The sequence below is a fragment of the Sipha flava genome, unplaced genomic scaffold, assembly GCF_003268045.1.
Source record: "Sipha flava isolate LNK unplaced genomic scaffold, YSA_version1 48927_pilon_pilon, whole genome shotgun sequence".
Classification (NCBI taxonomy): Eukaryota; Metazoa; Arthropoda; class Insecta; order Hemiptera; family Aphididae; genus Sipha; species Sipha flava.
The window spans coordinates 46990-63405 of NW_020273301.1; the positions used below are offsets into that span (position 1 = coordinate 46990).

Here is a 16416-nt window from a genome sequence, read left to right on the forward strand (position 1 = left end):
TTTTTTTTTTATAATATTTATACGATTCGAACATGAGAAAATAACCCGGAAGGATGCAAAGCAAGGGGAACTGATGAGGTCAATAAATAACGTTGGTTTCATTAAAGTAAATTATACATTGATATTTTCATGCCAGTCATGGCAGCCCGAAGCCAGTGTGTAATGTACACCGTGCACACTCGGGTTTTACAGCACTGTATACAGGATAAGAGTGAACATTTTTTTTTTTTTTTTTTGATCCGGTGCCTCGTTTTGCTGGATTCGTGTATCGCACTTGCAATGGGCCAATACAAATTAATTTGCCAGACAACATAATACGTATTGCGTTGTGGAGGATTTTTTTTTTTTTTTTACATCAAAACATTACCGGTAAATTCCATGCTCAATAGCAGACGATTGCAAACGGTTAGGAACTTATAGTGGTTTTTTTTTTTTTTTTTTTTTTTTTTTTTCAAATACTATTAAAATAAAACGTTCGAACGCCACCGAAAAGTCGTTTACGGTCGGAACATTTGCGGAGCGCGTGCACCACGTGAACCCATCCGGTCCGACCCTTGGGTTCGTACGACTCGTGGCGCAGCGGACAGAACGAATTCCATGCCACGTGAAAACGGATGCGGTGGCCGAAAACATAATGCATTCGTGCGAGCGACGTATATCGCACGCGACATTATTGTTTCGGTCGAATTGGGTCGTCGTTATTCAATCGGGTTTCTCGACGGGCCGTCGGCGCACAGGTGCATCGCGCGGGCGTCGTATCCGCTTGTCGTCGCGATTTTCAAAACGCAGCCAATTACCGCTGCGCGCCTGTACACGAGAACACGTCGACCGCCGAGCGCAAAAAAAAAAAAAAATCGTTACGAATTATCTATGTATAAATATTATTTTTTTTATTTTTTTTTTTATTCTTTCCGTACATTTTTATTGTTGTTGTTGTTCGTTCGTCTTCGGCGGTTTGACACTGATATTCCGTTCAGGTGCCGGACGGCAGAGGTTTTCACTGTTGGGCTATATAGCGCCGCGACAGCGCAGTCGCTCGATGCGCGCGCGCGCGACGACGAGAGGAACGTTGAAGAAGACGTGCTCGGCATTTAAGTCGTTTGCGCGTATATAAATCGTATTTTATGCTCTTTCACTTCGTTTGCGTTTCGCGTTTCTCCCTCTCGTCCGTGTCAATATACACGCGCGTACATAGAGACGACTACGTTCCTCCGCCGTCGACCCTATTGTGTCCCCGGATTCGTATGACGCGTTTGTTTCGCTGTCGTTTCCCATTGACACGACGATAACAATAACAACGAAAACACACCACTACGATTATTATTATTATTATTATTATTATTAATGTATATAAAAATAATACGTACGCGCGGGGAGAAACGCGGATTCAGTAGCATTTCACTTTAAATCCGCGACAAATTCAACGCAGGTGCCACGCCGGCCGACCTACAACAATAGTATATATATAAATATATTAATATTTAATGTACATTATATGTTCCGGTGTGTGTGTGTGTGTGTGTGTATTTATATTTTATACTTATTTTTATTTCACGCTCAATGACCGGCGGTGATTATCGTCCCGTTTTACAACTGCGTCTTGTTTTATTATTATTATTATTATTTTCATCAGCTTAGCGGTCCGTTCGGCACCATCGCTGCTATCAAAATCTCTCAATTAAGCGCACATGAAAACTATGAGAATTCCATATTTAAAATAACTGATTTTAAAGCAATAAATAATTTAATCATTATTCGTTTGCATTTATTTGGATCGTTCAATTTTTATTAACTAATGAAGAAAATACTGATCAAGTGGTGTCTTCAATTCAAAAAAATAATTTACAAAAACAGGAAAAATGTTTGCGTCATTTAATTAATAGAAGGTATTATTACTATTTATGGTAGTTTTGTTTAAGTCTACTTGCAAAAGTTACCAAAGGCTGCAAAATTTAGAGATGAAGCTACATGTTATGCGTACTGAAATAAATGCTTTAAAAAACAGTGGAAAAGTGTAAACAATTTAAATAAATGTAAAGGCATCAGTTATTATAATTTTTTTTTTTTTTACATTTTATTAATATTTATTATTATTATTATTATTATTATTATTATTATTATTGCTGAAAATGTGCTTAAACTTCTAAGTTATTATACATTATGATTGATGCAAAAAATTGGTTTAAAATTTACATACATATGTTTTTATATTTCAAAAGTTAATTTTTAATTTTTTTATTATTATTACATTTTAGCCGCGTCGCGTTGTTCACGCCACGACGAGAATAACAAGCATATCCTATAATGAATTAATTATTTATCGATGCACATTATAATATTTTAATACAATCATAAGGAATAAAACCGAAACGACGACCCCGTGGAACACGATAGATTTGTATTTCTATTCGTTATTCGCACGCGTGTTGTTTCTCTTGCCAAACGGTCGCCTCCGGGTTCAATGTCACACGCGCGTATAAAATGTATTGAATATTTAAACACTTAATATAAAATCATATGTTGTGAAATCATTTATAGAAGTATATAATTTTAAACAATCTCTCCTGTTAAAATTAATTATGTAAAACAACCAATTTTTTCTCGTTGTATTCCTTCCTTTATTTTTTTATATTCAGTAGTGATTTTATTGACTTTGTGTACCTGATGATGAATTTTTAATTCGAAACCAGTCATAAATTACACATATAATAATACTCCAGGCCAAGCATTTATTTCTGTATATGAACTATTTATTTATATATTTAAATAACAATAATACATTAACTGTTTGTTTATTTGGTTATATAGTTCAGAAAGTAATATGCATTTAATTTGATTGCTGCATAGGAAATTTCATATTCGTATTTTTTTTTTCGTGTCAGTTACATTCTGGTAAACTTTTGTTCTTTTTTTCGTTCCATTTTATCGTGTGATTGTTTACCTGTTTTGTTTCATCTGGTAATTTACCGAACCCCGGGAACGCGTCTGGCATTGGCACCCTATGGATCAGGATGAAATAAGTTTGTTTGCCTTCATAGCATACCAATAGTGTTTTATAAATTGGTAGCGCGAAACACTATAACGAAGTCGGGTCAAGGCCCAACATGTTTTGAAAATTTAGGATGTGACCGATGTTTGGCCTCCACACCATAAGAAAACTTCATTAAAAATGAAAGCCTAACATCAATATTTTTAGAATAAAAACGACCTATGATACCCAATTGAGTACGGTCGTTATCGGCCGATCTTTTTGACGACCCAACTGAGCACGGTAAAAAAAAAAAAAAATTGTGTACAACGTTGTCAGATTTTTACTAGTATGTATTGTATTGTATGTAGATTACTAATAGGAAACCAACTATTAGTCAAAAAAAATTTCGCTATCGGTTGATGGGTACCACGGAAGTTTAAAATAATTTTGATAGATAGGAAACCAGAATTTTATCTACAACAATTGGACTGTTATTGAATGTACCTACGCTGTAAATAATAGCCAGTCTGTTCTGTTGTCTCATATGCTCTTGTTGTATTTCTGAATAACGTGTATTTTGAAAATTTAAATGGAAAATAATGAAATTTTTATCCGAGAGAGGCAAAGAGTTAGCTGATGTCAGAACTTACAAGTTTAGGTTTATTGGGATTAGAAAAAATGGTGAATTATTGAAATATTCTACAGTACAAAGCGGCAACGACCATTTTCGTGCTCAATCCTGTGGTTTTTGGATTTTTTTTTTTTGTTCCTATTGTTTGATTACAACCGTGCTCAATCGGGTAACGAAAAAGATCAATCGTGCTCGATCGGGTTCCAGCCAAAATGACTAAGCCCCCCCCCCAGGGAAAACCATTGTGGCCGATATTTAAATATTGTAGCAATTTTAAATATTTTTTTTCCCGACTAAATGTTTATTAATCCTATTATGTATATACGAGTCCGCAACGACAAGTGAGAAAGATGACCATTTTAAACGGTTTTAACGGCTTTGAATTGTCTTATCTAAACTCTAGAATAACTTGAAATTGTGTCACTTGAATACACACTTTGCAAGTCATCAGAACACGTAAGTAAATAAACTATAATATTACTACTTTACCGCCTACCTACACAAGTCTAAAAACACTGTTGTACTGTGTATAATCCATAAATGGGTAATTAACTGCGGTCAGTGGTGTTTGTAAACACTGCGATACCAATTACCTATTTTATACGTATGGTGACCATATACCTACATATTTTTTATTTAGGTAACATCACGTCTCTTGCAACAACTTGGCATGCTATATGTGTCAACAAAAATGCCTTAAACATTCTAAGTTTTTCTATACGTATACATGTTTATGAATCGATGCATCAAAATAATTTATTTTACGCTCATTCGTATTACATTTTATCGGATATTTTTTTTTAATCAAAAATAATTTTACATTTTTATTATAATTTAATTATTTAACTCACTTAGCCCAATTAGTAGCCTGCGATGATGTATGCATGTGTTTATCGATGGTACATTACACTTATAAAATATAGCTCGAGTGAGTAATAAAAATTAAAATTTTGTCAAGGATAAAATGTTAGTAAGAATATATCAGATATTATTTTAAATTTTAGTATTGGATTTCTTGCAATGATAAATTCAAAATATACGTACAAATACACATAAGTGCATTTTTGATGAACATTTAATATGTAAAAACAAAAACCAAACTTGTTTTACTCAGAATTTCTCTAAATCAACTTGTAACTTAAATTTAGATTAAAAACATGTTTTTACATTAAATTCGATTTTTATGTAATTATAATATGATAATATACCGAAGGTTTCTTTATCATCTATAATTTTTTTTTAAGATTTATATAATATATTTTGATTTATATATAGTATTATTATATAGTATCTGCCGCAATGAAATAAACATAAAATAATTTATTATAGATCACAGTACTGATTACATTATATTAGAATATACCATAAACAGAATATCACTATAAATTATAACTGTATAATATATACATTGGTGTATTACATATTATACAGACAATTTTTTAATTCTTATTACTCTGATCAATTAATTTATTGTGAGAGCTATATTTTTAACAATTTAATTATTATTACTCGAGATGATTTTAAAAATATTTTTATACCTTTCTAATTTTAATTTTATATTCTGAAGCAAAATATTTTCTGAAATTATTGATAAATCAAAGTCTAACAAATAATTAATTTTTTATAAGTGCCTATCAACAGCTTCTTTAAAAATCTACATTGAGAGAGAAGAATAGCAGGTAATATAAAAAAAATATGGGTACTATAATCTACTTGTTTAAGCTTTACTTACGTATAAAAAATTAACATGACTAGTTACATTTTTGATTTGTACTTAACAAATTATGTAAAAGATTACTCTATTTCAGTAATTGTGGTTGAAAGTATAAAAGTATACAATTATTTTAATTTTGGCTTCTACAGGCCATTACGATTTTTTGCTGCTTCTACTAAATCCCTCCATCGGTCTCTGTTGTCTGCATTCTCAATTCTTGCCGTTTTTATCGAGTATTTAAGATTTCCTAATTGTATAAAATATAAAAATGTTTCGAAAACAAAAACATTTATGAAAAGCAAAAGCTGAATATGAAAAATAAACTATTATGTAGTTTAATTTGGATATGGACTGCAACAGTTTTTATGTTAGAGATGCAATTGATGATTTTAAATGTGATCGTAGTAGGTATATAAATATATATGCGTAGATTGACGATTACTAATGCTTATAACTAACTTGACATCAAAAATATAAAATTCTACACGCATGTCTATAGTGTATGAGGGGATACGTTAGAAAGTAAAATCATTGTCGGTATGATCTATGTTTATAGGATCTACGTTTGTGATCGATTTACTACAGCAGTGTTGCGTTTAAAAAATCATTACAAATTCTAGCAAACAAACGGGGATATTTCCGTAATTCCGATTTCAGTTCGCATATCATGCGTGAATAATTATTAATCACAATCATTATTGATAAGCTACACGCGTACCTACCCAGTCGGCTCGCACAATAAAATAGATCTCACCGTCTTCTTCACCACAAAACTTTCAACCACGCGGAAATTACAAATCGAAGTTCTGATGTCTTAATGTCTGCTATTATTTAATTTTCTTAACTGACTCTCTCCTCGGAACCGAATATGGCGAATAGGTATATTTCTAGAATATTCACTGCAGTCGTTGTGCATATTCCACTGCAATGAACTATAATTGATTGTTACATTTTTCTATCGTTCGTGTGCGTATGCGTGCGTAATTTGATATACATACTCGGTTCGGAAGACGTGCAAAAGAGACATGAATAGCAGTAGGATTTAATTTTTCTGAAGCGTTCAGCAAATATTTAATATTGTAATGAATATCGAGATGACTTTTAAATGCACTAGCATGTTTAAGAAAGAAGCCCTTTGCGTTATATTATCATTATAAGATAAAAAAAAAAACAAGGAGTGGTGCCGGAAACGATTGTTATTTTTTCAAGTAAACGTCGTCCATTAATCATGAAAGTGTCGGCGATTTGAATGCTGATCGTAATCGCGTGCTGTTGAAACGTTTACATCTAGTTATATTCCTTATACATCACGTGAACAATATTTCCGAAGAAAATTTGGAATATTTACGTTGATATAGTTAATGAGTACCTTATTCGATGAACTGTGCAAAGTGTCTGATTCGTCGCGAAAAACGGTGAGGCGGATTTCGTGCAGTTTTGTCTAGTATAAATTGTTGTCGTCGCATTGCGGTAAATATCATTCTGTCACAGTCGTTCCCGCGATAATACACCCATTGAGAATAGAAATTTTTTTTCAACGGCTCATTTGACTTTGCTAGTCAACCAGCAAACGTTAGTATTTTTGCCGGAAAATTATAATTATGGTTATTGTCATCGCGAGCGAGATAATGCATTAATAAAAATAACACACATTACGTGTTTAACATCATTAAAAATTATATGATTGTGTACAGTGCAATAATTGCCCACTTGTACTAATGGGTGTAACTTGAGTAATTTTTTTTTTTTGGGGGGAGAAGGGTAAACTTTATTTTATATTGATATACCGTACACTTAAGGACTACATTTCATTAATCTGCGGAAACTTGAAACTATAGCATAATATTATTTAAGCTAAATCTCTACTGTAGTTTGTCAAATTAAATAACGTATTGTAAAATGCTTGATAAAATTATCCAACATCCAAGTTATTAAAAATGTAATTCGTTTTATCGATACATTAAAATAACCTTGATAGGTCGATATTTTGAAAACTATACTTATCAAAATTTTGCAAACTTGAAGTGTATTTTTCTATCATACTCGTATATTATTATAATGATTAAGAGACCCCGAATTAATTTGTTCCAGGTCCTAAAAATAATTAAGGTGACTCCGATATTAGGGATAGCACACTCGATTATTAGGCAATCACTGTGCTTTTTACTCTATATGTGTTATCAAAACACAAAATTATAAAATAGTAAGCAAAGAAGAGAATCGGACTTTTTCTATGCCGTAAATTATTAAGTTATAAACATAAAAATTGTTGTTTTTGTAAATGTAGTGTACAGTAACGTTAACAGTAATATTACAGTAGCATTAATATTAAGTTCTTTTAAAATCAAAAAAAATAAATACTTTTAGAGTAAATATATTTTTTTCTTATGATATTAATCAATCCAGTTTTACTGTGAAAAAAGAATTCGATTTAAAATATTTATTATAAAAAATAAATATTATTATTATTTTATTTTAATAATTTTATTAAAAATTGAAAGATATTTATATGCAAGTAAAATTTTTATCGTTTTTATTATTATTAAACATAAAACTATAAAATCCTAAAAAAAAATTAAATGGGGTCTATGATTCCCGCAAGAAGTGTGATTAAAATAAAAATAAAAAAATTATTTAGTTTCGAAAAGAAAGATAAAATTGAGAATGAATTAAATTTGAGGCTTGATATGATTAATTAGAATATGAGTTATTTAAATTTAAAAGGGAAATTAATTTAATTTGTGATTAATTTTATTTTAAGCCATTATGTTTTTTTTCTATTCATCTCTATTTTCATTGTTTTATATTTGACCGACTACCTATGTGATTAATATATAATTAATACATACACATTAATAACAAGTTTAATATTTTTCTGTAATAAATACAAAGCACTTGTTTACCGATGTCTAGGAGTTTCGCTCCATGCCTGATCATTAATCTAGACTGTACAACAATAAGACGTATTGAATAAAGACAATTTGACCATACAAATATAGAACCTATATGTTGTAATTTACAATGTATTCCAAATAAATGTTTGTATAATCAGTCGTTGAACCTGGAAAACATAATTTGCTCTTTTAATTTTATATTTAAATACACACCATAATACATTGTATAAGTCTGTGAACAGTGTGTTAAAATAAGGTTGGTACAGTTGGGAATGTGTGCACCGAATGGATCTGTAAAAATCGCTTGTGATCGAGATTTACAAAATGAAACACACTATCGATATCGATGAATTGGATAAACTTGTTGAAACTTCCGAAATTATTTTTCCAAAACAACGCATTGCATATGACACAATAATCAAGCAATTACTAATCAAAGAGTTTGTACTTCTTAGATGCGCCCTGAAGTACAGGCAAAACATTTCTCATTTCAATCATTTTGGCAACCATTCGATCATGGAATAAAATTGCACTTGCAATTGAATCATCTGCAATGTGGCAACACTTTTGAATGGTGGTCAAACAACGCATTCAGCACTGAAATTGCCGTTGACTTTGCAAACCTTTGAAATAAATAATTGCCATAATGCAATATAACCAAAAATTCTAGAATGAGCAAAATTCTCCAAACATGTAAGTAGAAGTAAATAGAGGATTCTGCCCTTACTACCCCTTAAAAACTCTTCCCAAGCAACTCATAATACACTACACTTATCAAAAACCCATACTTTGCCCCTTGAAATGCAACTCTCATTACAGATAAACATAACAAACACCATAATCTTTCCCTTAAAATGTAACTTATCATAGAAAAACCTATTCTAACTTACTCATTAAAACGAAATTTTTATCACGGACAAACATATCGAAAACTACTTCCTCCCTTTAAAAACTCCTCCCAACCAACAAACCACCTGCCGTTCACACACATACTACTCGACCCCCTCTTCACCATGCGTTAAACACTAGCTACTTATAGAAAACAGTATAATTATACTCGTATAAATGTAATATTATTGCGCTGAAATATATGAAAAAACATTGAAAAATGCAACAAAAAAAAAAGTTTACCCCATGAATTGTTAATAATATGTTACTTTAAACATATTATGTACTTGAAAAGTATTGTCTAATATCAGACAAAAAAGATGAACTTTGTATTGAAATTCATGCCATAATAATAACTTTTATATTTGAAAAAATATATATAAAAAAAAAAAAACATTTTTGGATAACTTACACATTTATCCTTAAGCAGTATGGCCAGTTAAAGTTTACTATAAATCTATGTGGTATAAATAACAACTCTAAACGAATAAATAGTTTTGTTTAAAATAAAAATTACAAAAATTAGGTGATTTGTGCATGCGTCATTAAAAGTACAAAATAATAACAATATTTATTACAAAATATAGGTATCTATACCGACGTACAACTTCATAATATTACTTAGGGCAGGCAAAATGAGAAGGGAAAGAATATTCTGCAGTGCAACTAATGAAAAAATTTTTTTTTAATGAATATATTGCATATTTTCTAAATGTCGACTACAAATTATGATGTTTTTAACGCATATGTATGCGCATATTATGATGTTTTTTAACGCATATGTATGCGTATATTTTAGTACTTTATAGCGCATAAAGTTCCAGGCCTTGGTTATTAGACAATACTTACCTAATCGTGGTGAATAAAATATGCGAAACATTAACCGTAGTCCAGTGGCATGACATAGGACTTTATTCGAGGCACAAAGGGTAGAGGGTGTCTGTATTTGGAAAGTTCAACGTTTTTAAGCGGTGAAAGGCATTTTAAAATTGACTTTGAGTAGATAATTACGCAACTTTGAAGATCATCAAAAAAGCATTGTTTAGATAAAACAAATATATTTTCTTAAAAATAAAGGTAATCAATTTTTTTCGCGGTCGGTGGGAGTTCGAAGACATAAATGATTACGCCTCGGCGTGAATCAACAAGTTCACCATGTCGCTGTACGAGGCCCCGCAAAATTCTGAACTCACGAATTCATGAAATTCACGAATCAAATCATGACGATGATGAAAAGGATAAATGCTCTGTGTATAACAGTATGTTTAGGCGGTGCAAGCAATACGAACAAACCATATGCAAAAAGTAGAAACGGTGTAGAATCGATGACGGAACAATTGATAAAAGAAACGTCTACTGGCATATCCTTAGGCGTTAATAATGATTATATTAAATAATTAATGTACACAACAGTTTCGGATAAGTGCTGATCACCATGGGGCGCAACTAGAACCCAAATAATGGGGGTGCTGAAATCGCTGAAAATGAAGTCCAATGGTATTTCACCGTAGTTACTATGGATGATATAAATGTGGATGAAAACAATAATGGACCGCTAAATTTGAACTCGGTGGCGTTAGAAACCCCCTCTCGCGCTCTCCTAGTTGCGCCTACGCTTATCACCCGTAATGATAATTGATGATATATGTAGCATTTGATGCGCGCATGCGCGTGCGGAGTATGGAACTAGCCGCGGGTGTCCGGTCGTCGTCGCAGGACCGTGAACCCGGGCGCCGGCGGACCGCGGTACTACTGCGACGCAGTAAACACGGTACAACCCGAGTTGTAATCCTTATCTCTGCAGCTGTTGCGTACGACGTTCGTTCTACAATACGCGCCGTGCGTCCGGTAAAATCGCGGATTCGACTGCGGCGGCATCTTAATCATTTTTGTTTTTTTTTTTTTTTTTTTTCCCCTCCGTCCCGTGTTCTTTTTTTCCCATCACCGTAATTTACCATTAATTTCCGATGATTCATCGACGCCGCACGAGACACGTTTTGCTTGTTTTTCTACGTCCCGCGACCGCGTCGGTTATCTCGTGCGCACCGTTCGGCTTCGCGACTATGCGTGACGTGCGCGCACACAACTGAGTAATTCACGGTCGTGGGCGGCGACCGCAGTTTCGCAGGTTCGCGCCGAACAAAGGCGAACGCATTGTTCCCGTTGCCGTCCGTTTTTGGGTGGATAACGATATCTCGTCCATTGTGTCCGCGTCAACAGCGGCAGCGACGGACCACGTGGAATTCCGTTCGGGACCGATCGAATCGGAATCGTTTTCTCTCATGTCACGGCCGACCAAAGAGCCTGTACTCCGATTCAGTCCGTTGCGGAATAAACGCGGTTTCAAATCTTTGCCGCCCGTTAAACGTGTTGGAGGATCCAGTTGCCCCTGAACAAATTAGTAATACTATTGCTCTGCCCTGACACAAATCAATATATGTGACGCCACTCGCATATGCACCGTATACAGTGTTTGTAGCGAACCCGTGTTCAACAATTGCTCAACCATGAGTTCCCAGTACTCTACGCCAGTAAGTGACAAGTGATTCCTACACCGTTGAGATGTATGTTATGCGATTTGTTTACGCTTTTCAGATTGGCTTGATCTTTGTTTTCAACCTGATCATTGGACCTGGTGCTCTAACATTGCCTGCGGTTGTTCAACAGTCTGGATGGTTTCTGAGCAGTATATTTATTGCTACCATGGCTTTTCTGAGGTAAGATGTTTGTTAAATATATTGTCTGTTAATATAATTACATGTGTAATATACATTCATTACTTATCGATATATTTTTCAGTTATGTAACATTCACATTCGTAATAGAAGCAATAACGATTACAAATTCTATTATTCAGCTCCGTAAGTTAGAAAGGATGAAAAGTGTTACCAGAGCATTGAAATCGGTACCCAAAAAATATCATTTTGAATTATACTACTCCTTGTTTACTTGTATAATTTATATAATTGTATTTTGATTTTAGTGTAATGACATGATGCCACAAGTATCTTCGATAAACTATGATAGAATTTCAGATGCTAGTACTGACAGTTTTAATAGTGGTGACGAAGCACCTATTTTTGACAATCCGGCATTGCCTACATCTAGTAACTAATTAAAACTATAATGTTAACAATTATCATATACTGTAGTATTAATAATACTTTATTAAATCAATTTTTTTTTTATTGATAACAATAAAAATAAGATAATTTGAGTTACCTCATTAATTCTATTAAATTGTCATATTAATTACGAGTTACCTACCAATATCAAAGTTAAAGAAAGCAAACATTATTTCCCATTAAAAATGTTATAGGTATACATTATGATTTTTGTTGGCATTTGTTCTATTTAAAATATTATTTCACCACTGTTCAAATAACAATTTTTTAATTGTATGTTGTTAACATGTTATGAATGTATTTTTTTTTTTTTATTGCACCAAATGTATATACTTTGTTTTATTTTAGGTTCCTTAATGGATTTTCCTCCTGAATCGGTTAAACTACTCTCACTGGATAACAGGATTGAAATGGTAATGTTTATTATTGTTTATTTGGACGAATAATTTTTAATTCAATAATTTTTTTCAGGGTGAAATGGTAAATGTTTTATTGCCTCCATTAGCAAGAATAATGTTTTTTTTTTCCATCAGCGGTTATTTGTTTGGTGATTTATCTATTTACTATAAAGCTATTGGACAATCACTTGTAGACTTTACTTGGTAATTATTTTTCCATTTTGTACTATTTAATTAATTGAATAATTTCTAAAAAATTGTATGTATTATACTTTTTAGTAATCAAAATGTTACTACTGCGAATAATTGGGATTTGTGCTGGGAAAATACTTCATTTACCAGACATGAAATTTATTTAGGCTATTTAGTATGTATAGATTGTATAATTAATTACTAACCATTGAACTATTGGTTTATAATAAGCTTATTCTTAAAAGTTAGTAGAATACACAAATAAGTTTAAAAATGTTCAGTATAAAAAAAAAAAAAATCTATATAAAATATACTAGAAAATATGCAAATTTTTCTACTAATGAGACCTATTAATAGTATTTACTTTATAAATAGATGCTGTATATCATAATAATAGCACCATTTACATTTTTCAATGCTCAAAAGACTAAATATTTACAAATTGTGGGTTTTTCAATGCGTGTAATTGGTAAGGTTATTTCATATTTATAATATATTTATTTATAGATATCGTTTTATCTATACTTTTTTTTTATTATTATCGATAAATGTTTGTAATTGTTTTTAGCGTTGTCACTAATTATTATTATTTTCAGCTATTATTACAATGGTGATTTTAGCTACCATGCGACTCATTTCACCAACCCAAGAACATGGAAACACACCAGCAGTTAACTTTAATGCTGTACCACAGTTAATAGGTGCTTCTATTTATGCATTTATGTGTCACCATTCAATTCCATCAGTGATTTCACCAATAAAAAAGAAAACAAAAATATTGCTGAAGGTGGCAGCTAACTTTCTATTTGTATATATACTATATATGTTTTTGTGTATGACCGGTGTATTTGCTTTCCCAAAAGTTGATGAATTGTACACAATCAACTTCACACCATCACAAGACACTGGCTTATTTTACAGATTGATTGATTCAATATTGGTTCTTTTTCCTGTACTTACAATCAGTATTAGCTTTCCAGTTATTACAATTACATTACGGAATAATATTCAAGTAAATATAAACATAATGGTTTAATTTTTATCATTGTTAATTGTAATTATATTATTAAGTTACTACATGAGTTGGTCAAAGGTTATATTACAATTTATCAATTTAATAATATGAACATACGCATTTTATCATACATTTGTGTATAGTTATTACAGTAAAACTAAACTATAAACATTAATTTTGAAGATGGGATTGAAATGTCTTCACATTTCTGAAGATATCTTATATAATTCTAATCTTATATTATGTATATAATATATCTGACAAAAAAAAAAAATAATTTGAAAATTTTAATAATTTATGTTGGTTGATATTGTACAGAAAATATAATAAATCAATTTGCATTACAATTTTAAATTTGTAAACATTTTTTAATTAAAACTTGAGAGACTAAAAAATATTAAAAAAAAAATATGAATAATTTTTTTTTTTTTTCGTTAAATATGTTAAGTATAACATATCTATTTTGTAACAATTTCCCTATCAATCCTATACTATACAATCATGTATAATCGAAACATTGTATACTTTTACTTTAGGTGATGTTTCTATCAAATGACTCGCATTGGATATGGAGACGAATAGTTATACCATTGTTTTCATTGATTACACCTGTACTTCTAGCTGCATTTGTATCGGGCCTTGAAGATTTAGTAAGAATATTTGTTAAAATTACAATTTTAAAGCATAATAAACCCTTAAATTTTAAACACTATTTCCCAAAGTTGAACAAGTTTTAAAATACTTTAATTTATATTATTGAATTAATTCAATTCAAAATTTTTTTTTATCATTATTTTATTAGTTATCATACATATTGTGGTATTCAACAGTTTTACCTTTATTGTAGGTGTCATTTGTTGCTGTTTTTGCGGGTACAGGCATTCAGTATGTAACACCCGCACTGTTGATCATAGCCGCCCGTGCCGAGATTCCACAACAAGTGGCTGCGATAAAAAATGACCATTGCTCGCCGTTTAAATCCAAATATTGGGCGCCCGGTATACTGATATGGTCCGTCATATGTGTGGGGATCTTGACCAATTACCTAATAAGTAAAGCATTCCAGTAATGTTTGAGCACAAATAATCCGTGGATTTTTAGCCTGTTGATGTATTTTACATAAGTATTTGATATTATATTATCCATTTGTTGATTAAAAGACTCCAAATCTGTTATGCATGTACATTTTAACATGCTATAACCATATATTTTAATAAGCATATTATAATGGGTTCCGTTTGTCTATTGGTTTTTCTTATTAATAAAAAAAAAACTATTTAATTAGTTAGTTAAAATCTTATTAAAGAGACATAAAGACTATAATATAATTAATAATTATTTACGAAATGTTAAGAATATTTTGTATATTATATATAATATATATGTTACTGTTGAAGATTTAATGTCAAATGTTTTTCAATTAATTTTTTTAATATATATATATATATATATATTTTTATATAGAAGTAAATTTTATTAACCATTGCATCACTATGTAAACAAAAAAAAAAAAATTCTTAAAGTTGTAATTTAATTAATTATTTTTATTAGATAATCACAAAAGTCCCAATATACATCGATACTTTTTTTTTTTGTGTGTTATCAGAGTTCTATTTTTGGTTTTATCACTAAAATTTTATTATATATGTATAATTACATTGTACAAGACTATCTAAGGTAATAAAATATGTTTTGTTGAATTGAAATTTATTAATATTATTTCAATCTCTAACCTGTAAAATGTAGATATGTCCTTTTTCATTTTGATGTGATTATCTTTCTAGGTAAAGCACCAAAACATGAATTATTTTATTTGTATAAAGATGCGTATTGTTGTACACGAGAAAAAAAGTAATGTATTGAATATCAATAGTAATACAATTTTATAAAAAATATAATTATGCTTTAATAATATAATGATTACATTTTCAAATAAATATTTTTAACATTAAATTTATTTTACAATAAGTTAAAATTGTTATCTTTTGATAAGATGCGAGTCGCATGATTCCATAATGGTTCAGCTTCTCTGATTTATATATCAAAGATACATATTTTTATAAAAACAATTTACTTATTTTTCAAATACACAGTTAATATCATTTATTAATCTAAAATAACATTATTGTCTGACCGACTGAAAACAAATAGAGTATTCATCCCTTAAATAATAACTAAAACAATATAATACAAATTGTACATTGAATAAAGCAATCACTTACATAAGCACATATTTTATTATGTGTAAAGTATACAGAGTAGAATGCAGTTTTTTCTAATTATTCTATTGAAAAACTATTACATTCCTAAACTACTCATAAGTAATAGATATGCATTAAATATATATATGTAAATATGGGATACAAGATTCACTTAAAATGTTAACAGAGACTTTGTTCTTAATAAATATTTTCTTTGTAATACCTAAACAGTAATACAAAATGGGTATGTATGACAAAATAACAACTTGTTGAGCATTGACAAACAACAATTTTACGATCATTTTTAAAGGTGTTCACCAAAACTTGGTGTTCTTAATCCAATGCTATTACTATTTTTCTAAATTGAGTTGAAGTAAATGAAAAAAA

At 30.7% G+C, this 16416-nt stretch overlaps 1 protein-coding gene and 1 long non-coding RNA gene across 2 annotated transcripts; one reads left to right on the forward strand and one right to left on the reverse strand.

Moving 5' to 3' along the window:
* Positions 1-423: 423 nt before the first annotated feature.
* On the reverse strand, positions 424-1485 carry LOC112689988. The gene is made up of 3 exons (XR_003149170.1): positions 1368-1485; positions 918-1311; positions 424-807 (listed from the first exon to the last, which is right to left on the reverse strand). It is a non-coding gene; the product is annotated as an uncharacterized LOC112689988 (long non-coding RNA).
* Positions 1486-10882: 9397 nt separating this feature from the next.
* On the forward strand, positions 10883-15071 carry LOC112689989 (transmembrane protein 104 homolog). The gene is made up of 11 exons (XM_025563879.1): positions 10883-11629; positions 11694-11815; positions 11898-12003; positions 12082-12205; positions 12572-12636; positions 12695-12825; positions 12901-12988; positions 13189-13282; positions 13410-13825; positions 14365-14478; positions 14676-15071. The coding sequence occupies exons 1-11, from the start codon at positions 11606-11608 to the stop codon at positions 14895-14897; spliced, it is 1506 nt and encodes a 501-aa protein (XP_025419664.1). The 5' UTR covers positions 10883-11605; the 3' UTR covers positions 14898-15071.
* Positions 15072-16416: the final 1345 nt, after the last annotated feature.